Genomic DNA, 23495 nt, shown 5'->3' with positions numbered 1-23495 from the left:
TATTTGGAAAAATTTATAGCTGTTTGCGGATCTATAAGTCAAATCAACATCAAATTGATCAGTACTTAACGTCCGTCCAACTGACATAAGCACAAAAATATGAATATATTATTTTCCAATATGAAATATTTGCGATATGTTATGAAAAAAAAAATATAGGCTATATATACTATTTTGCGAAACAATCGATAAATTTGATTTACCCTGCCCCTTTTCCCCATTTTACCTAAACACGCAGTTCTAGTTACACAGGAAAAAATGCAAACAAAAATTCTGTCTGAATTTCATTCATTACCTTGCAATGGTATGGATTTCTCTGATTGTTCAGAGTCATTGTTTTCTTCATCTTCAATTTTCAGTTGATCCAAAAATTCCTCGTTCCATACTCGTATCACTTTAGACGTTGGATTTTTTCGAATGTAGATTTTTCCTTCTTTAACCCAGGCGTAAGCATAATCGTTGTTAATTTTAAATTGCCTTGCACAATAGAACAATTTCTTCACAGCTACGGGTAAATGTTAATTTACGTATATCCTTCGTGATCTGAATCTAGGGTCGATTTTATCAGCAGTCAAATTTTCCGATTTTGCTTTACTTATCCATTTTGTTCTGCATTGTACAGATGAAAATCGCACTATAATCGGCTTGGGTTTATTTTTTACTTGAGTTGAAACCCGATGCATTACTTGTATAGGTGTTGAGTCAGTAATCCCCATTTCATTTCATTTCATTTCATTCCGTGCACCGCCCAGGCTCTATCGACCATTGTCAATTTTAGCCATTGCCCGGATGAGGGGCTGGGCGATGTCGGGTGCTTTATTATGCATATAAAATATAAAATACATGAACATTGAATATAAAAACACATTATTAAAAAAAAAAAAAAAAAAAGTATATACAGATTTAAATATTTCTATTATACAATTTATTCCGATGAGCTGTTCTGATGTCCTTTCCAGCTTTATTGAGCCCGAGCCCCCTGTTCCTCTCTGTGGCCAAGCGCCAGGTCCTGGACCCATGTCTTCCCTCGTTGGCTTGTTGGCTAGTGTGAGCCCTTCGTGTCACATTGGTCCAACCAGGTGCCAGGTCCTTCAGCATGAGGGGAGGGGGTTGTTCGATTATTCAAAAGCTCCTCAGCTTTTGGTTGGGTGCTTCACAGTTTAAACACTGATCATTGGGACTTTGTTTCTTGATTACTCTTTCACTGGATCATTCTATTTGAAGTCAGAGTCAGAGTCTTCCCATATTTCGACCGCTTCTTCTCTCTCCGATTGCTCTCCCTCTGTGTCGTATTCTTCGTCTTCTAATTCTTCTATTTCCTGGGAGAGTACCCTATCGACGCTGTCTTCGGCTTCTGCCCTTGCTCTCAGTCTTTCGCTCCTCCTCAGTTGTTGCGTTTCATGTGGAGTCTGGATGGTCTCATCCCTCTTGGTGTGGAGATGTTCCTGGTTGGCCTCTAGGAATTTAACCAGGTCCTTGATGGTTTCCATTGCTTTTCCATCTCTCTCCATCCTTTTGAACCATTCATGCTCCAACTGAGGGAGCGGCTTAACCAGGTGGAAATCTTCAGTAATCCCCAGTTCAATTTTTATGGTTTGTACAATGTGTTCAATATTTTCATCTCTATCTTCAGGCACTCCATTTATCTCGATATTACATGCTTGGCTTTTCGTTTCCAATGAAGTTAGTCTATCGCTCATCTCGTACATTATTCCAATTAAATGCCTTGTACAAATTGTATTCATGGATTGAAATCATCTTTATTTCATGTCAAACTTGCCGTGAGGATGCTCTTCTTTTGCTAATGGGTACAGGCAACACACAGACTAGAAAAAGATTGAAGATCTCTGCTCTGGGATGTTCACATAAGAATCCCAATGGGTCCATGGAGCACCGGCTGAGAACTGCTGGCTTAGAGGAAACATTGCTCATGGATCCGCAAATTTGGGTCCAACATGGTAGACCGTTTTATCTACAGTGATGCTGCCCTTAACTTTCCTCAATTTTTTGAATTCGAATATTTCAGTAAATATTGTACTTAGAAACATGGGGGGGGGGGGGGGGTTGGCACCAGGAAAGATGGTAATAACTTTTTAATTAGGTTTTTGAGCACATAGTGTCCATATAAAAAGGAATTTTTTTTAATTGTAATAATCATACAACCTCTTGCAACATGAATGACATATATCAGTACTACAAACTATTTGGAAACTTGTAATTGGAAGTATGCCTCTAGGATCAATGGTTTGCCAGTTAAATACCATATGTCCTGTTATCCATGAACCTTAAATATATATATATATATATATATATATATATGTAAGTTAAGAATAATTTCTTAAGACTATTTAAAATAGTATAAAATTGTTTTTTTCCTGATTTAGACCGGTATTAAATTATAAAATTTATCTGGCAAAGACCTTTTATAAAATAAGTTTGACGAAGAAATATGATTGTGTAATGGTCAACTTTGATAAAAGGCAAAGATAACTTTGACAAAGAAGTAAAAATAAATTTGAATAAAAGTTTTATAAAAGATCTTTGTTGAAGAACTGTATTACCAGCCCAACACAACAATAATGGCAATCAGCAACACGTATAATCTGAAAAATTACACACATGGTAGAAATTGATTCTTCTTCATTTTCATCTTTGGACTTTTTGATAGGTACAGAATCTTCAGCATCTCCAGCCTTTCTTTTGCAAGCCATAGGATCAGCCATAGGGTTCGCTTTCTAAAGCAAATAATAATGATGATCAATTTTTTCAACGATTAAAATAAAACAAAAAAAACAGAGTAAAATGTGGATTAAACAAACAAAAAAATTAGCCATAACATTAAAGCACACACATACTTTTGCATATAAAGTTTTCTTTTTCCATTTATATCCTTGCAGACACTTTAATGCATTATCTCTATCATTTTCATTCCTAAAAGTAAAACTTTCTTCAATATTATTCTTATAGAGCATATACTTGAATCATATAATGTTTTAGAGCAGGGGTGTTTAACTCGCAGCTGGCATGTGTCTTAAAACAGCTATGAATGTGTGACCCCCAACATGCAACCTTAATATACATACGGCTGTCCCATAAATTTTGACAAATTCTAAAAAAAAATAAACAAACCAACAAATTGATGTACCAAGGTATGATTTGTACCCTTAGACTTGTGAAAGAGTCACTTTTTTTTTGACATAAGAAAAATAATCAAAATTCTTACAAATAGGTGGTGCCACATTCACAAAATACATGAAATGCATCTAGATTATGTAGCAAGCATTCTTTTTTCACTTAAGAATGTAAAAATAACAAAAATGTTCAAATGTTCAATCCAAGAGGCATTCACATAATTTCACGCATGAATTTCTCTTTTTCAGAGAATCTGCACAAGCTCTCACAGAAATAATATTTGTACTAAAAATGTGTTACTTATGGTTAGTGACAGGGCCACAACTAGGGTAGAAGGCAGGGAAAGCTGGTGCCCTGAGAACTCTTTATTCATTCAAAATCATGAATGGGGGCAACAAACTCAGTTTTTGTTTCTAGTTGCGGCCCTGGTTAGAGAAAGTACAAGGAAATTTACTTGAATGTAACAAATGCGAAAGAGATTGGTGAACCGATAGCTTTTATCTTGTGAGTATTCAACTTCAACTTCACATTCAATAGCTTCCGAAGTTGCTGAAATAACAAAGAGTTCAAAATTAAAATTAATGAAAAAAATATATAAATGCATACATCGTAATTTCCTATGTATAATATACAGATCTGGATTTTGCTACTCTGAGAGAAAGAAATCTTTGTATAGTCTGCCACATGTGAAAATTTCAGACTTCAATGATAAAAGAAAAGAAAATTTACCCCATAACCGCAGTAATTAGGAAGGTTTCCGACTTCTATTTTGAATATTTCGGACGTGAAATCAAGTTTTGTGTACAGGTACGGGTCTGGTTCTTGATTAGATTTCGTATCGCTGGAACTTTTTTCTTCTTCAACCGGATCTTTCTTTTCTGCGTCCGCCATGAAAATCTATGGTAAGGGAGGAAAAAACACATCTCTATTACAAAAATAGTTAGACAAACAACAGGTCAATAATCTCAAAACTAATTAAATTTTCATTTAAATCTATTGTTCTCATTTATATAATCTTGTTAACAAACAACTGTTCATAAAATATAATTTTAGTAAATTGGCATTTCTCTTTCTGAATTCATCTAGTCTTGCTATGAATATGTTGCAAATAACCGTAACTGAAAATGTGACTGACAGATGGCAGCACAAGCTTTATCTCCTACATGTAGGGTTCCCAGACGTCCTCCTTTAGGAGGGGGAACATGTCCCTTTTTTTTGTCATTTCGAGCATCCACTTACATTTCAGAAAAATTTGCTCTTTTTTCCTCCTTTTTGGGTTTCCAGGTTAATTTTTTTTTCACTTTGAAACATTTTTCTTTTCATTGACATGAGAGTTAGTGGGTCTCCTTCCCCCACACATTTTTACATGCTTTAACAATCACTATTGAAATTTTCCCAGAATACAAGAACCAAAGTTGCCTCCAAGCAGGGCAGAGAGGCCTGTAGCTAGGCTGGGGCAACTGGGTCACTGCACCGGGGCAGAATGGGGGGGGGGGCCCTCACAACAAAATAAAGTGTTCCCTACACTTATTCTGCACAATAACCTTTTCAAGATGTCCCAGTAAAATGACAAAAAATACGCCTGAAACTGTAAAAATGAGGGCAAAGGGGAGATATTTCAAAAGCACATGAGAACCAGATGCAGATTTAAAGTTTTGCCGCTTGTGGGCCATAGGCCTATAATTTTTGCCACCCATTACTACCCCCCCCCCTACTCTAATTTATTTAACCACTCATTCCTCAAATTTGCTGCTCAAGGATGTAGCTCGCTCAACCACCCTCCCATAAATATAGGCTTTCGATGCATATCTAGTCCCAATTAGCATATCTAGTCCCATGTTCCATAATGTGGGACCTATGCCCCATGGGGAGAGAATGTAGTACAAATTTTAAGAGTGGGAAATAATTTTATTTCAAAAATATGTTTATGTAGATCTAGCTTCCTGTCTGACTTGGGATCTTGGGTCTTGTTGGGCTTAAGACACAGCGTTAAGATAACACTGCATGAATAGAGATACAACAGTATGACTTGTTTGCCATTGGGCCTAATGGGATATATTTGTTGGACTACAATGTTTAAGAAGTTGAAACCCCCTACTTTTTAGACTAAGTTAATAGTCTATTGGGCTTCCTGAATTTGTGGATAGGAATACTCTTCTGGAATAACAAGAACTATATGTTATGGAAAGATGCCAAGGTGTAAGCAGGACCTACTTTTGGGGGGGGAGGGGCTAACCTTCAAACAGCAGAAAAGCTTCGGTATAAGGAGCAGCTTGGTGATTTTCAGTGGCAAACATGTCCGACGACCCCATCAAAAGTCACCAAGGCTGTTAGACACATTACGGGCATCACAAAAAAAAATTGCCAGCATAGAAAACAATATGAAAAATATCATGAAACACAAGAGAAATGGAAACATAAATAAGATCTGGATTATAAATATGATTTCTGGGTCCGTTAATAAATATGATATGAGGCTGTGGGACGCTATTGATGCTCACACAAGCAAGTATAAAAATGCTAAAACCAGCAAGCATAATTGTAGTAAAAATATCACTACCTAAGACTAAATATCAAAACAACATAAGGTATCCACTCTTAAATAAACAACAGTCCTGCATGTTGTATAAATAATTAATTAATCTGAGCCACACACTACTACTACTAAACCACACATGCACCTCGTCCATATTCCTCTGCGGAACCTCTAACGAATTGGTACACGCGGGAATGTGTGTGTACATGTAGTGAAACCTGACGTGAAGTTCTTTTCTGTGTAATGCTATGCTTGTTATGTGTCGTACTGCCATCTGCCAGCAGTTTTTCTAAAGTGAGTGAATTGTAATGATTGAATAATTTATCGTTGTAGGCGTATTGCTCTCTGTGGCGAGACTTTTTAATGGGGAGATCGACTCGCATTTGCGCCTTGAAGTTGGGAACCACAGGAAACCAACTTCAGCCGACCACTACTGCGGTGACGATGGGGTTCGAACACGGATCCCCGCGATGCGAGTCCATCATTATAACCACTCGACCACCACAGCGGCTGAGCCACACACTGCATTAGATCATTTTCTCTTCCTTCCATATACATAATCTGTTCCATAATCTCCCAACGGTTTTTCAAATCATTGAAAATGCTGGGGCTATAAGGTGACATCATTTACAAGAAAAGATAGAGAATAGAAAGGGAGAAGACCCGTTTGAAAATTTCAAAAGACGCGCTAGGAACACGGAAAAACAACAACCAGCCCCACCTTTTTTTAACAGAAAGAACATTCTAGAACAATGACAACCCAGCAGAACAATGGCAATGCAGAACACAGTGCATCAGCGCTGTTGACTTATCATTGGAAAAAAGTTGCCAAGTTGGTATGTCCCTTATACCGAAGCTATTGCATAAGACATAAGGATGTCACAAGATGATTCAGTGGTCATAGCAAAAAGTTGGAAACCACTGATTTACTTCACCAAAAACCAACTCTGGCCATATCACTATATTGTAATTTACTGTTATTAACAAGTTGGGTTAAAAATGAAGGTGCCACCTATCAATGGTCACCTCAAGCACGTTAGGGAAAATACCTTATTATATTCTTCCCCTGGTTTGAACCTGGGACTTGACAACAACTTTCACGGATGAGCATCTTACCACCATGCCACTTAGGCGCTAGTGTAGTCACTCCAACACTTACACACTCTTTATGTCACTGCCATGCTCATACACTCCCTGACTCACTCCGATGGTACTTACACTCTCTCTCTAGGTCACTCTCATGCTCATACACACACTCTAGATCAATTCCTTGTTCCCCCACTTTCCAGGTCACAAATGTTCAAACTTTTTTTATTAGAATTTTGGTCACTCATGTGATTGTACACTCACTGAGTCACTCCCATAGTTTACACTCTTTACGTTACTCTCACACTAGCATACTCCCCAGGTCACTCTTTTAATCACTCCCATGCTTATAAACTCTCCAGACCATTCTTTTAGTCACTCACTGATGTGTTTGACACTTCCTCAAACACATTTGTGTGCACTGCTTTTGTTAGATTTTCGTGTATCAGTTTCATTTGGGGGGGGGAAAACAATTTCAGTGACAAATTCAAATTCTATTCAATCCACACTGAAATGAAAACTAATAACTACTGGAAAGCGCAAAAAATTTTAAATACCGAGCAAAAAAAAATTCAAGAAGAAAATTACCAATCCCTGGCGACAAGAGCGGAATCTAAATCAAATTGTAAATAAAGCGTCCAACGTAAAACACACACACGTGCCCCTTTCATGGATTGTTGTTATTGTGTCGCCATCTATTAGCAGAAAAATTAATAGGAGGGTACTCCAAAGTGCAAAAAAAAATAGAAAAAAATATATCGATCACGACCATCAAACATTGTTTGTTACTCATGAAAGTGAGAGATTATTTATTTTAATTTTTTGTGATTGAACAATTCGGAGTTCTGAGGAGTTAACGTATGAGCTCGATCAGGAGTACGAATACTTTGTTTCGTTTCGTTTCTGCTCCTCTCCACTTGAAAACTGAACCTGAAATGTAAATAAACGTTGCTGTGATGTGTCATCATAGTGCCGCCATCTCTTAGCAGAAAAAATAACAAAATGGTTACTAGATTATTGCAAAAGTAAATAAACAAAACGAAAATATATCTCGTTCACAACTTTCGAATATGATTTGAAGCTAATAAAAATGATTAAAAAAAGACATTATCACTCGGAAAGATTGTTTTTTTAATTGAATAATTGGGAATTTGTGAGAAGTTAACATTTGATCTCACTCAGAATAATGTTTCGACTCATCTATGCTCCTTGTCGCTTATAATATAAGCTGGATGATTTTGAAGCTGGGTTTTCCTAGGAGTAGGGTGACCATACGTCCCGTATTTCCCGGGACAGTCCCGGTATTTTCTCTTTTTTTGGCCGTCCCGACTTTTTGGCAAAAGTGTCCCGGTTTTTCCCGTATTTCACACGAAGCCTACTTGAATTTTTATTCTTTATTAAAGTCGAAGATTGAAATTATTTTTCAACTCAAATTATTTTATGATAGTTACAACTATATATGGGATATTAATCTCCCACATTTGCCTTGGTAAACGTTTTTTTTTTCCGTGGAATACATTTTAATACACTGCAATTTGCAGTAATGCATCATTTCCCGCCATTGTGATATTTCCGTAATTTCAACAATATTTGGCAACTTTATTTGGTTTTGGCGTCGTTTTTGGCGATAATTGGCAAAGTCCCGTATTTTCCCGTATTTAGAATCCCGATGTCCCGTATTTCTCTCGAGGAAATATGGTCAGCCTACCTAGGAGCAGGTTTCTTCAGAGCGCGCCGCGTAAAAATGCTGATTGGTCAAAAAAAAAACTGAATTTCAGGTTTTTAAGCAATCAGCATTTTCACGTTGCACACAGCGCAAAAGTTTCACTCCTATTCTAAGAAAACCCGACTTAACAGATTTTTAACATCGTGCTGTCATCTGTTAAGCTTGGTTTTCCTAGGAGCAGGTTACCTGCACCGTGTGCAGCGTGAAAACGCTGATTGGTTAAAAAATGTGAATTTCAAGTTTTTAACCAATCAGCAATTTCACGCTGCACGCACCGTAGAAAACCTTTCCCTAGGAGCAGGTTTCCTGTGCCGCGCGCAACGTGATTCACCCAGCGCGACACGCCGTCCACTCACCAATAGGAAAAGCAGCATGACTGTTCTCCTACAGAGCGCAATACTGCTCACGCCGGCACTTTACGTCTGACGTGATTGGACGACTGCTTCTGTAAAAATCAAATGCGTCGTGAGCCGCGGTTTTGCCGATATTCTCTTCACTCTTGTGTGTTTTCTTTCCCTTCAGCCGGGTTTTCCTAGGAATAGGTTTTTTACACAGTGTGAACCGAATTAGACGATTTCGCGCCGGCAGAAACGTGTACATAATTACGCTACGCGTTTGTGTTTTCCTAGCGTGGCGCATCAGATCAGGGCGGTTATATTATAGAATATGGCCTTGACATCAGCTACTCTGTCGCCTGCATGCTCTGGTTCGAAGGGGAGAGAAAGAAAACACAAGAGTGGAGAGAACATCGGCAAAACGCGCGGCGCAAGACGCATTTGATTCCTCCAGAAGCAGTCGGCCAATTACGTCCGACGTAAAGCGCTGTCGTGAGCTGTATTGCGCTCTGTAGGTAAACAGTCATACTGTTTTCCTTATTGGTGAGTGGACGGCGTGTCGCGCTGGATGATTCACGTTGCGCGCGGCACGGAAAACCTGCTCCTAGGAAAACCCGGCTTTCCCTTCAAACCGAAGCATGCAAACAACAGAGTAGCTGATACCAAGGCCATGTGCTATAATATAGCCGACCTGATCTGATGCGCCCCGCTAGGAAAACATTAACGCGCAGCGTGATTATGTAACACGTTTCTGCCGACGTGAAATTATACATTTCGGTTCATGCGGCGCAAAACACCCATTCCTAGGAAAACCCGGCTGAAGGGAAATAAAACACACAAGAGTGAAGAGAATATCGGCAAAACCGCGACGCACGACGCATCTGACTCCTCCAGTGGCAGTCGGCCAATCACGCCCGACGTAAAGCGCTGTCGTCAGGCGTATTGCGCTCTGTAGGAAAACAGTCATGCTGCTTTTCTTATTGGTGAGTGGACGGCGTGTCGCGCTGGGCGAATCACGTTGTGCGCAGCACAGAAAACCTGCTCCTAGGAATAGGTTTGTTGCGCAGCGTGAACCGAATTAGACTATTTCGCGCCGACAGAAACGTGTTACATAATCACACTACACACTACGCGTTTGTGTTTTCCTAGCGAGGCGCATCAGATCAGGGCGGCTATATAAAGTATATGGCTTTGGCATCAGCAACTCTGTCGTCTGCATGCTCCGATTTGGAGGGGAGGAAAAGAAAACACAGAAGAGTGAAGAGAATATCGGCAAAACCGCGGCGCACGACGCATTTGATTCCTCCAGAAGCAGTCGGCCAATTACGTCCGACGTAAAGCGCTGTCGTGAGCTGTATTGCGCTCTGTAGGTAAACAGTCATACTGTTTTCCTTATTGGTGAGTGGACGGCGTGTCGCGCTGGATGATTCACGTTGCGCGCGGCACGGAAAACCTGCTCCTAGGAAAACCCGGCTTTCCCTTCAAACCGAAGCATGCAAACAACAGAGTAGCTGATACCAAGGCCATGTGCTATAATATAGCCGACCTGATCTGATGCGCCCCGCTAGGAAAACATTAACGCGCAGCGTGATTATGTAACACGTTTCTGCCGACGTGAAATTATACATTTCGGTTCATGCGGCGCAAAACACCCATTCCTAGGAAAACCCGGCTGAAGGGAAATAAAACACACAAGAGTGAAGAGAATATCGGCAAAACCGCGACGCACGACGCATCTGACTCCTCCAGTGGCAGTCGGCCAATCACGCCCGACGTAAAGCGCTGTCGTCAGGCGTATTGCGCTCTGTAGGAAAACAGTCATGCTGCTTTTCTTATTGGTGAGTGGACGGCGTGTCGCGCTGGGCGAATCACGTTGTGCGCAGCACAGAAAACCTGCTCCTAGGAATAGGTTTGTTGCGCAGCGTGAACCGAATTAGACTATTTCGCGCCGACAGAAACGTGTTACATAATCACACTACACACTACGCGTTTGTGTTTTCCTAGCGAGGCGCATCAGATCAGGGCGGCTATATAAAGTATATGGCTTTGGCATCAGCAACTCTGTCGTCTGCATGCTCCGATTTGGAGGGGAGGAAAAGAAAACACAGAAGAGTGAAGAGAATATCGGCAAAACCGCGGCGCACGACGCATTTGACTCCTCCAGTGGCAGTCGGCCAATCACGCCCGACGTAAAGCGCTGTCGTCAGGCGTATTGCGCTCTGTAGGAAAACAGTCATGCTGCTTTTCTTATTGGTGAGTGGACGGCGTGTCGCGCTGGGTGAATCACGTTGCGCGCGGCACAGGAAACCTGCTCCTAGGAAAACCCGGCTTTAGATGGGAAATTACAGAATAATTCTGGATCATACCAAAAGTAAGTTTACAAATTGAAAAAAATATTCCAATAAAGACCATCAAATATGATTTAAGGCAGACTAAAATGACTAAAAAAAAAGAGATTATTTATCAAAAAGTTTTTTTTTGTAGCTTATTTTGTAGGACTTTGTGAAATGTTGCCATCTAACTTGGACTATTCCGTTTAGATTTGTTTATGCTCCTCTTTACTAAACTGAGCTGGAGACGTAAACAAACATTGCTTTTTATTTGGGAAAAACGTGTTTTATTTACTGAGTTTTCGGTGCTTAATTTTTAATATTAACTTTTTTTAAAATGAGTACTGAAAGTGTTTTCCTTTCTTATATCCACATGGTGTTGAAAAAATGGACTGGTTTGCAAGTATGCCATCTCTCTATTTTTTCTTACTTGCGGTCAAAAATTTTGTTTTGATTTGCGAATTGGAACATTGTGCTTTGTTTATTCACGTGTGGACATGATCCATTCATTTTATTTTTACAATAATATCTTATTAGCTCGCAATCATGGAAGGTATGGGTGGTTACTATGCCAAAGAGAAAGAAATATGGTTTGGAGAAGAAATTGAAAAATATTTCAACAATAATGGTTTGTGAGTCACGCTTACTATTTTTCAACATTACTTCATTCAAAGATTATGTTAATATCGTATACATTGTACATGCTTAACCCATGGCCCGCAGGCCCAATTCGGCTCTCAAAGTCATTTGATGTAGCTTGCGACCTCAAACCCAATTTTGTAAAAATGAACTAAGTAGCACATTTCTAGATCACTTAGGAAACACATAATTAATCAGTTCACTTTCCACACTCACTTAAGTGATCCGCAGTGCAGCTCCACATCACTAAAGTGGCATGTGACACATTTCCTGATCACTCAAGTCACCTGCAACGTATTTACAGGTCACCATGGCACATTTCCAAATCATGTAAGTGATTGCTGTGGAGTTCCACATTACTAAACTGGCCTGTAGTACATTCCCACACTCAGGATTTGTCAAATTTGATCTTTTATTTATTCACCAAATGAAACATTTTGTTTCGATTTGGTGCAATCGGCAGAACGAACCTTGTAGGTCGCAGTCCCAGATCAGTTAAGTGCGCTCTAGTGGCACAGTGGTAAGATGCTCATCTTCCATTATGATGCTTATCTTCCATTATGAAGGTTACCGCCAAGCTCCACGGGTTCGAATCCAGGCATAGAGCATACAAAAAAAAAAGTTCCTTACCTACCGAACCTGGGGTGACCACCGATAGATGGCGCCTTAATTTTCCACCCAACTCCACTGGTTTAAAATTGCTGCATGGTGATATATGACCGGAGTTGGTGTGCAGGAAAGTAGATCAGTTAAGTGTTTCATTAAGTGCACATTCCCAGATCACTTAAATGTTCCACATTCACAGATCACTTGAGTGACCAGTGGCATATTTACAGATCACTTTAGTCATCAGTGGCGCAGTTTCGGATTACTTGAGCAGTCCATGAAACATTTACAGGTAACTTAATTAGCCTGCAGCACCTTTATATATTGCTGAAGTAATCTAGTACATTTACGGCTCACTTAAGGCACTGTTCCAGATCACTAAATTAATTTGTCTGGGAACAGCTTTGGTATAAGAGACAGGTTGGTGATTTTTGGTGACTTTTTTTTCCGACGCCAAATATGTCCAACGTTCCGAGAAAAAGCCGCCAGACACTACGTGCGCCAGAAAAAAAAATCGCCAGCATAGAAAACAATAAAAACAAATGGTATAAACAAAAATAAGCTCTGGATTGTTTAAAAAATAAAACTGTGGATAAAAATAAATCGATCAGGGTTTAAATAAAACCCGGGCATTGTTTAAATAATAAATCGATCAGGGTTTAAGTAAAACCCGGGCATTGTTTAAATAATAAATCGATCTGGGTTTAAATAAAGACCGGACCGTTATTTAAATAATAAATCGATCAGGGTTTAAATAAAACCCGGGCATTGTTTAAAATAAAGCCCGGACCGTTGTTTAAATAGTAAAGCGATTAGGGTATAAATAAAATACGGGCACTGTTTAAATAAAGGGGAAAAAAAGGGAACAATACAATCTGACCATCGACGGAAATGTAATCTAAATACTCGGAACAAGCACAAACGACAAAATGGCTGTACGGTTGTTTGAAAAGACGCGCTACAAAACTAACGCCGCCTGGGCAGAATTTTTCAGAACAGCGACAACCCAGCAGAACAACACCGAACCAGAGCGGGTGCAAATTTCATTCTGAAACCTCTTCTTCAACATTACAAAGGGGAGTCAAAATGTGCACTTGCACCAGGTGACAAAGCATCTAGTTGCGGCCCTGCTTACGAATTGCGAGTGCGCAAGCATCCTCCTTTCTCGGTTTTCGAAGATGGCTACCCTACTTGCGGTGCACAGATGAAAACTATGCTATAATATTTTTTTCTTCTTAAAGTAGAACATTTTCACTGTTGATTACATGCAGGAAAACACGGTATAAATAGTAGTACCATATTCAAGTGATGTAATCGCATGTGTATTCATTTTTATTTATTTTTATATTTTAGACAATTTAGCCCCATGCGAAGTTGAAGATTTCATGGCTGCTATCTTAGATGCAGAATTTGATACCGTAGCTGAAGATGGGAGCTTGGAACAAGTCTGTAGTGGTTTTATGTGCTTAAAAACGTATAGTCTATACATGTAGAAAGCAAAAGATTTAACTGTATTGCATTTAAACTTGCTACAATAGACCAGGGCTTGACAAAACCTGGGTCACCATAGCAACTAGAAAACACAGTATTGGTGCCTAATATTTTCTGTATGTGATTGTTAAATTAGAGTCTAAGGATGATACAAAAAAATGATGAAATTTTATGATTTCATCATATTTTTTGACACTGGAAGAAATTATGAGGTTTCAGAAGAGTAAAAAAATCATTATTTTGGACCATGTTTCCTGAGCGGAAATCATGCCAGACCCTAAGAATTTTGGCAAGTACCTAAATACTTTTCAGATTTGTCTAATCATACAATAGATATCTTCAACCACTTTTTTCAAAAAAGCTTAAGCTTAATAAATAAGTTTTCTTAGTCTAGAGCACCAGTTGAGAACCGCTGCTCCGCGGAGCCCTTGGGGCTCCTTGTGCACTCTCCAGGGGTTCCCCGGCCACTCAAGGAAAACAAAAAAAAACAGCAAAATTAAAAAAAATTATTATAAATATTTTTAAATAGTAAAAATAAATCAGTAACTTTGATGAATAATTAAAAAATTGGTCTACGGGGCCCGCCATAGAATTTTTTTACCATAAAATGCTCCGCGAGTCAAAAGAGGTTGAGAACCGCTGGTCTAGAGGTAATGACTTTTGAGTGCTCTTCTTTTGATCCTGGACATGAATGATGCTCAAAAAAAAGTGAGAAATTACCCCTGACCAACAATGTACTTTATTTATCCATATCTTACACATCCACCTCATTCTTTTGCCACAAAAATATGCATAATGTTTTTTAACATTCCAACTACAGAATTATATGAAGATATAGTCAAACCTTGTTAAGTCACTCTTAGAAATGTGAAAATATGACCTTGCTTGTAGCAAAGTGATCTGCAAAGCAGATTAAGCCATTTCCTCTCTATCTTGCTATTTCCTCTTTCCCCATCAATGCACATAAAAACAACTTTTTGTTAACCCCCTTCATGTACAGGCTTTTGACAACAAATTTAACAATCTTTATTTCAAGTATTAACGATAGTTCTGAAAAATTTGTTTCCTTGTTCGCATATTAGGAAGAGGAAGGGAAAGAAAAAAAAAATTATAATAAATAGAAGGTGAAAAATAAAGTACAGTTGACCCCCCCCCCCCTCCGTATTCGCGGTTTTTTTTTTCTTCATTGGAAATTTTTTTTTGTCAACACTAGCAATCGTCATTCACGTGTTTTGTTTACAAAATTTGAGTTGTACATGTTTGGGATGGTTCATTTTTCTAAAACTACTGATAATCTTTCGAAAAGACAAAAAAAGTGAAAACTTTACAAAAAAAACTGATATATTGCCTATTTATGCTTGTGGAGAAAGTAAATTAATTGCTGTTGTTGCCCACCATTATGGAATCACCGAATCTACGGTGAGATATATCAAGAAAAGGGAATCAGCCGAGGCTGTAGCTGTACCTATGGTAGCGAAAACTTTGCATTGCCTACGGGACCCATGTGTTTCTCATAGAGAAAATGCTTTTTTTTGTGGGCCAAGATTGCCACGAAAAAGGTATTCCAATTGATTGTAATATTATAAATTAAAAGGCGAAAAAATTTTACTCTTCTATAAAGGAAAGAGCTGGTGAAACGTCTATTTCATCAGAACTTTATGCAAGTAAAGGTTGATTTCATAGATTTAAGAAACGATTTGGATTACGCAATGTAAAAAATCACTTATGATCAAGCCTCTGCCGACCAGGAGGTAGCTAGAAAATTTCCAAGGAAATTATAAAAGACATCGTCACGTTAGCGAAACAGGTGGGGGGAGAAGGGTTCAATCATATTATATATATTAGAAATTGAACAGCTAAAAATTAATAGCAATTCAGAGACATTAACCAAAGAGGAATTAATGGAGCTGAGTGACTGCTCCTAAAACTGAAGCTGTACTAGATGAAGATCAAGATAAAGGAGTAAAGTGCAGTTCAACATATGTAACATAGTGGAAGGGCTTCGCAAGTTTAAATCAGCAATAGATAATTTTCATGACATAGATCCTTCTATGGTATGTGCTTCACATGTAGAAAAATTAGTAGAGGAAGTCTTACATCAAAACATACTCCAACATACTTCATGATATGAAGAAGAAACAGCAAACAGAAATCACAGTGTTCTTTCAAGAAAACATCTCCACCCTCTTTTACATATCCTTTCTACCCCTGTGCCACCATGCTCTTCTCTTGATGTTCAATAAACGAGATATAGAAAAAAAAACCTATGGTTTCGGTTATTCGCGGATTTCTGTATTCGCTGTCACTTCCGGAACGTAACCCCCGCGAATACGGGGGGGGGGGGCCGACTGTATAGTTAGATTTCTCTTTTGCACTCGATTTATGTGTTCTCTTTCTATCTTTGTAGAAAGGGTATGAAAGGGTACATTGATTGTCGAAAAGTAGATTATATGTGGAGGGGAAAATCCCTGAACAGGAATATAGGAAGAACAGTGAGGGGAAAAACCAATTTCTGTTCATTTCTAAATGGTGGAAGTGTTGTAGGCTCTTCAGACCTATGGGAAAACCATACAGAATGATGGAAAAATTGACAAGATGTAACCATTGAACTTATCATGTATATCATATGGCTAATTTTGGACACTCCGTAGTGTCCTGAAATTTTGCACATCGCCCAGACTTCAGACATCTGCCACACTTTTTAGATGTCTAGAGTTCTGTCGTGGGTCATAGAATAAATTATGTTCTTTCTAATGTGTCTAGATATCCCAAGAGTTTTGTAAGGCATTTGACTTGTGCAAAAATGGTTCTGAAGCAGAAGTATCAAAACTTTTACCGCAACTGCAAGTCTCTGCTACTGCTGCTACTTCAATTGCATTAAGTAAAGTTTCAGGAGAAACAGAGGTACATTTTTTTTGTAATTATAATATTTGCTACTTACATATCCAACCTGGCAGCTTGTGCATTGAAATTGAAAATCTTTTCTTGGGGATATATATTTTTTTTAATATTGAAGGGCCGAACACACCCCTATTCCCATATCAAGGAGATATCAAAGCGTTCCCGAAAGATGGGTGCATCCGGAATTTTATTAAATGAGTATATGTATATATATCTATATAAATTTGTGTAATAGAATAACAAGTCTGGGTGGAAGGCTATGAAACCTTAATTTAGTGGCATTATTAAAGTTCAGAGGGGAAATAATATATTTTTTTTATATTCAAAATATACATTTTTAAATGTATTCAGAAGTTGTTTTTTTTTTGTTTAAACTGCTTTTTTACTGGCTTTTTTACCGTGCATCTGTAATGCAACCGTGCGTCTGCTAAACTACTTATGACTGCTAAAATTTTACCTCAGATCACCATATTTTTTCTTTATAATAACCGGTAACTGGTTCTGAGGCAAACGGTTAAGACATTTTAAAAATAATGCAAAAATGTGTATGAGACTTACCATTACCTAATTTGCTTTCCTCATCAAAAAAACTAATTTATGACAGAAATTACACTTTTCTATTTATGGCACCTGGAAGTTTTTTTTAACAGATCAATCGACCCTGAACTGTGCTACTGAAAGAATGAAGATGTTTATGTTCATGGGTTGAGAGGATGAGTCCACATTATGAGGATTATCATATATCAAGCCTCCTACATTGTAGGTGCCGAATCCTGGGGAGCAGGGGCAATGTACTTGATCGCCACCAATAATTTTTATTAGGGAACTGAGCCGGGGCGCGGTAGCCCGGTCGATAAGATGCTCGCCTAAAGTACCAAAGGATGTTTAGAGGTGTCGCGAGTTCGATACCCAGTTCGTCCTTGTCAGAAAACTTTCCTGACACAGGGGTACAACAAAAAAACGGTGACTTGACCGCAGCAAAAATTGCTACCGCAGGGAGTCCCCCATCGAGGGGTTAGCGCACCAACCTCTCGATGAGTATGAAAAACAAGCCTGCCGTTCGGAATCGGCAATAAATTGTAGGTCCCGGTCTAATTAGCCCTCGTGTGCAGAAAATGACCGTAGTGCGACAAAATGAACAAATGAGGAACTGAGCCCATTAATAACTCTTGGATATACAATGCAACTCTTTCCCATGAGTTTTATATATATTATATTATATTTATTCAGGGTGGTCAAATAACTTTGCCAATATATGAGCCCCTGCCAATAGCAAAAATCAATGAATTCGAATGAGATATAGGTGTTTTCAAGTATGCGCTTCTAGCTCTAGAAATGTTGGCACAGGATGCCAACTGTGGTGGCCGCTGTGCTTCGCCGCTGTGGTGGTCGAGTGGTTATAGTGCCGGACTCGTGATGCGAGGATCCGGGTTCGAACCCCACAGTGGTGGTCGGCTGAAGTTGGTTTTCTGTGGTTCCCAACTTCAAGGCGCAAATGCGAGCCGATCTCCCCGTTAAAAAGTCTCGCCACAGAGAGCAACAGTCCTACAACGGTAAATCATTCAACCATAACACTTCACTCATAGTTAGTAAAACTGGGGGCAGATGACAGCACTACACATAACAAGCATTACACAGAAACAAACTTTACGTCAGGTTTCACTACACGTACACGCACATTAACGCATGTACCGATTCGTTGGGGGGTTCCGCGGGGGGGGGGTGCATGTGTGGTGTAGCAGTAGTAGGTAGGGGCTCGGGGATCCATGATGTTCTTAATTCAGCCACCTTGTTGGGCAATTTGCCTGTTGTGGCGTTGTATTTGTATTTGTATTTGTATTTGTATTTGGATGCACACAAAGAAAGAAGATCTCACCAAGGGGTTGATGGGTAACTGCTGCAGTAATATGATTTGCACTGGTTGTTTCCATGTGTTTCTTTGTCTGCATCTAGTGCCAGAGTTTATCAAACTACAAATACCATTCTACAGCCATTCATGGTTTTTTATGGCATAGATCATTTTGCAATGCATAAAAGTGAGTTTTGCATGTTGAATTATTTATGTGCTTGAGTGGCATGGTGGTAAGATGTTTATCTACCATCAAGGTTGCCATCATGGTTCCAGGTTCAAACCCAAAAGAGAATATGAATGAGATATTTTCCTAAAGAGATTGACGCGACCACCGATGGATGATGCCATCATTTCCAGCCCAACTCATTAATGGTAGTAAATTACAATATAGCGATATGGTCAGAGTTGGTGTTTGGTGAAGTAGTTGAATTATTTGAAATTTGTGTGTGTGTGTGTGTGTGTGTGTGTGTGTGTGTGCGTGCGTGCGTGCGTGCGTGCTATTACTGTAACCATGAAAGAGATAGGTTTTTGTTTCTCTTCTCATTCTTGAGTGCATACTCTGAAACACTTATATCTCAAATTTCATTTGCATTAGTTAATTTTTTGCCGCCACTAGGGACTTGTATATTAGCAAAGTTATTTCATGACCACCCTGTACAGGACTGCAGCTAAATACCTGGTCAGTCGGGGCAAGCAGACATTTTAGTGCCCCCCCCCCTCAATGTTGAAGGGTGAAATTGGCGGCCCCCTCTGATACAGTGCCCGGAGCACTCAGACCCCTCTCAATTACTGCCCTGACTCTGTATGCTGGACAACTAACAACTTTTGGCCACACCCTCTAATTTTTTATTTCAGTCAAAGCTTCTGTCGCTCGTGAATGCTTCCAGGTTAATGCACGAATTGAAACCAATAAACTAGTGTGTCAATTTTTAATGTGAGAATGCTCAGGTAAATTTTTCTGTATTCGAAGGCTGCCACAGATTCACCTCTGCCTCAAATTGAGAAGCTTACTGTAGGAGAAAACACTTCTGACAATGAGGATGGTTGGACCAAAGTGCATGGTGGGCGTAAAAGAAGATGATTTTTGAATTAGAGGAAAATTCTTTCAAGTATAAAAATAAAAATTTCTTTGTTTCATTTGCAAATTCCCTTTTTGTCATTGAAGTTTCAAGAATGGAATGTTATGGGTGATACTTTATTTTTATGTACTTTTAATAACCCAAGTGCTGTTTAAAGGAAGCAGCATTGAATTTAGAGAAATGAGTATGGACCTCACAAATTTTCAGTCTAAAATGCTGTACTTGGAGAAAATTAGAACTCTTTTTTTTTTTCCTTTCTATTTTGAATGTGTAAATTTCTCAGAGTGCCACTAGTCACTGAATTTGTGTGTGGGAAGGGATGGACCCATTTTTACAGTCCATTCACTCAGTTTAAATTAAACACAGTGGTATCTTGATGCCAATCTGTCATTTAACCAATATTGAATTGCAGGACAATGCTTTCAATATGAAGTGTAGCAGACTCTATGCACCTGCAAACGTGAAAAATGTAAGCATTGACTTGTGAGACTGTCAAAACGTGGGACATTGGATATTAAGGCACCATTGTACATCAATAACTTCTAAATATTTATTTTTATTTTTGCTGTGTTGTTTAGATGTCGTTTTGTTATATTGAAATCGTCTTCCATTCGAAAAAGTCTCTTTGCAGAGAGCAGGCAGACCTTCAACATTATACTTACATAACATGAAAATTCAAGCATTTATCATCTTCACTTAAAGATAAGAAAGACAAATGGCAACACACCAGCAAGAACACAAAACAAGCACATCTCTGGCAACACAAAGATATGTTGGGGGGCGCACACACATACGCTCAGAACACACATTCTGGCATGTATCAATTCATTAGAAATTCCGCAGAGGAATATGTACAAGGTGCATGCACGGTGAAGTAGTAGTGGTATATTGACATCAAATTTTGTACTTGAATGAAAAAATAAGTGACTTGTGAATATTTTTTTTTTGTTGAATAAGTGATGGTTTCGAATAAAGTGATGAATACAATATTTGAATGGTAACTGCATGTTTCTTTAGAGTTGTAAAGTTGAGTTTTAGAGGTTAAAAAATCAATCTTTTCACAGAATTAAAGAGAACTGAGGACCATATTATAAGATCCAGCATAACATAGCGGAAGTCACGTGTTTAGTCTCTCTACAGAGAGCAAGCACTCAACATAATACTTACATGAACATAAAAATTTGAGCATCTGACACTGCCACTTCTAACAATGGATAATATCACTTCGTAAATACGAAACACATGTAACATCATCAAGTTAAGGCCATGCATTTCCACACACACACCACATTCTGGGATGCATCATTTCATTGCAAAGTTCTCAGGTTTGAATACTTTCATTATCGATAGTCTACATATTCTGTTTGTGATTTATCTGATAATTTTCATTCTGCTATAGTTTTTTTTGGCAAATGGGTCTTCACACATTTTTATATTAAAAAAAGGTGAATGCTAAGAGATGGTATTTTTTTGGCCCGAAATATTCTGAGAAATTGAAAACTGGGGCAAAAATTGCCATAGGTAAGGGAGTTCTGTGGTTCCCAACTTCAAGGCGTGAATGCGAGCCGATCTCCCCGTTAAAAAGTTTCGCCACAGAGAGCAACAGGCCTACAACGTTACAAATATTCAATCATTACACTTCACTCACAATTTGAAATATAGATGGCAGCACTGAAATATCATACACAACACTAGCTACATACTCAGACTGTTGGGTGCACTCATACACACTTTGTTCCAGACTCTGCCACGAAGCTGGGCTGGAAGAGATCTTGGCAACGGGATAAGTCCGGTGGCAGAGACCCTGGCGTTCATTCATTCATTCGTAGGTAAGGGAGGCTGCTATGTCTCCATTCAGCACTTCATGCTACTAATGCGTGTTATAAGGCATTGAAATGTGTCTCTGGTGTATTGGTTAGCGCACTTATCTGGTATGCAAGGGGACCTGGGTTCGATTTCCGGAGAAGACAAATCGCTTTTCTTTCCAAATATTAGTTTTGTCATAACATCCAGAAAATTCAATTTCTCAAAGATGAGTGTTGTTTTTTCCTTTGTATCATGTTAAGTTTTGATTTTTATCAAAGGGGAGTGTGTGTGTGTGTGTGTTTTTTTTTTTTTTTTACTTTGCAGCAAATAGCAGTTAATGTTGCACCACCTAAAGTAATTTACTGTACCCGAAATCCCAGTGTTCCTGGAGTGGGTTTCCATAGCAAGACTGCTGGGGAGGGGGTGTCCCGTAATTTATCATATTGAATTTGAAAGTGGTAGAGAGAGAAGCAATGAACATTTACCTTATTTACTTAACACACCATAAGCAGGGACTGAGATGTCAGTCCTACCTCATCTGACTGTAATTTAAAACTTGTCTTCCGGCTGCAGAAAGTTGCAGAGTGTGGAATCCGATGTCACATTTTTAACCGCTTCACTTACAAGCAAATTGGCAAGAAATTCTGATGCTCTCTATTTGACGAATCGTCAATAAATGCAGTCGAATCCCGTTATAACGAACTCCAAGGGACCGCAGAAATCACTTTGTTATAACAAAATTTCGTTATAAAAGGATTTCAGGTTTTTGCATTGTTCCTATATATCTAGGGGGTTAGAAAATTGTTCGTTAAAACGAGATTTTCACTATGACGGTATTCGTTAAAACGAGATTTTCACTATGACGGTATTCGTTAAAACGAGATTTTCACTATGACGGTATTCGTTAAAACGAGATTTTCACTATGACGGTATTCGTTAAAACGAGATTTTCACTATGACGGTATTCGTTAAAACGAGATTTTCACTATGACGGTATTTGTTAAAACAGGATTTGACTGTATATTAACCTTGTCCTAACCTAACTGCACTTTAGAAAAAGGGAAGTAAAAAAATGAAAGTTAGACAGTATAATAAATAAGGTGATGAGAATGTAGGTACAAAGATTTCTTTTACCCTCACTGTTCTTTTTCATTCTTATAAGAAAGACATCATATGTGAGGAAAAAAAATTGCTATCAGGGTATACAAAAAAACCAAAAGGGAAAAAAAATATTGTAAGGTCACAACAAAGCTTCGGGGTGATCAGGAGAGAGGAAAAAAAACTGAGTGAACTTGTTTGAATTCATTCCACTGGCGTTTGGGACACAATATTACGCTCTTCGATCATAAAGTGGTTAAAACAGGGGTACAGAAATGTGTTTGAATTACTGTGGGTATTTTTTCCTTCCCTTCGTCAAATTCGGGTTGGCAGGGAAAAAAATATGTGGTACAATATATATATTTCTTCTGAGTTTTATGAGCGAGGGAGGAAAATCGAGAATGAGATGAGGGTGTGTGTGTGGAATATTTTTCCTCCACAGATTTGCAATTTATCTTCAGTGTTGTATCTAGAAGAAAGAATACAACTTTTTTACCATTTCATCTGAAATTCTCTTACATAAGACGTGTTAAATATTATGAGCATTTCATTTCCCTGCTACAAAAACAAATTTTTGTAGCCATATTTTTCCTTAATATTGTCACCCTGATGAACGGGTTCAATCATTCTTGTTGAAGAAAAAGTGTGCATTAAATTTGAGTAAAATACGGTCTTCTCATCTCCACTTTTATCAAACAATGATCTAAATATGATATTTTTATATGGCCTTGAGATAATATCGACAGCCCAGTTCAAAAAAGCAGCTACTCAAAATTCTACGTTTTGAGATATCTGCATTTTAAAGATTCACTTTTTATGGAAATGAATGGGAATCAGCTCAGATTTAGTTGCAGTAGGGAGCATATAAGCAAAGGGGA

The 23495-nt window shown here is 38.6% G+C and overlaps 2 protein-coding genes across 3 annotated transcripts in view; one reads left to right on the top strand and one right to left on the bottom strand.

Annotated features, from left to right (window-relative positions):
• LOC149089121 (tRNA (uracil-5-)-methyltransferase homolog A-like) overlaps positions 1-6739 on the bottom strand; it is a 40713-nt gene extending 33974 nt beyond the window's left edge. The window contains exons 1-5 of the mRNA XM_089237274.1: positions 6718-6739; positions 3862-4029; positions 3587-3681; positions 2856-2931; positions 2620-2735 (exon numbers count right to left, since the gene is read on the bottom strand). Coding sequence (XP_089093400.1) covers positions 2620-2735; positions 2856-2931; positions 3587-3681; positions 3862-4023 — 449 coding nt within the window. The 5' untranslated portion in view covers positions 4024-4029; positions 6718-6739. The remainder of the gene's footprint in view (positions 1-2619; positions 2736-2855; positions 2932-3586; positions 3682-3861; positions 4030-6717) is intronic.
• A 4631-nt stretch (positions 6740-11370) lies between these two features.
• On the top strand, positions 11371-21312 carry LOC149089120 (pre-rRNA-processing protein TSR2 homolog). Of its 2 annotated transcripts, none has more exons than XM_089237272.1 (5): positions 11371-11548; positions 11683-11773; positions 13744-13835; positions 16645-16785; positions 19605-21312. In XM_089237272.1, the coding sequence occupies exons 1-5, from the start codon at positions 11483-11485 to the stop codon at positions 19713-19715; spliced, it is 501 nt and encodes a 166-aa protein (XP_089093398.1). In that variant the 5' UTR covers positions 11371-11482; the 3' UTR covers positions 19716-21312. The 2 variants fall into 2 exon arrangements, with proteins under 2 accessions (XP_089093398.1, XP_089093399.1); XM_089237273.1 differs by having other exon boundaries at positions 11395-11548; positions 11683-11777.
• Positions 21313-23495: the final 2183 nt, after the last annotated feature.

The sequence above is a fragment of the Pholcus phalangioides genome, unplaced genomic scaffold (assembly GCF_987345545.1).
Source record: "Pholcus phalangioides strain wild (caught in Gottingen) unplaced genomic scaffold, Ppha-v1.0 ptg000002l_1, whole genome shotgun sequence".
Taxonomy (NCBI): domain Eukaryota; kingdom Metazoa; phylum Arthropoda; class Arachnida; order Araneae; family Pholcidae; genus Pholcus; species Pholcus phalangioides.
This window is presented reverse-complemented; position numbering and strand designations above follow the sequence as displayed.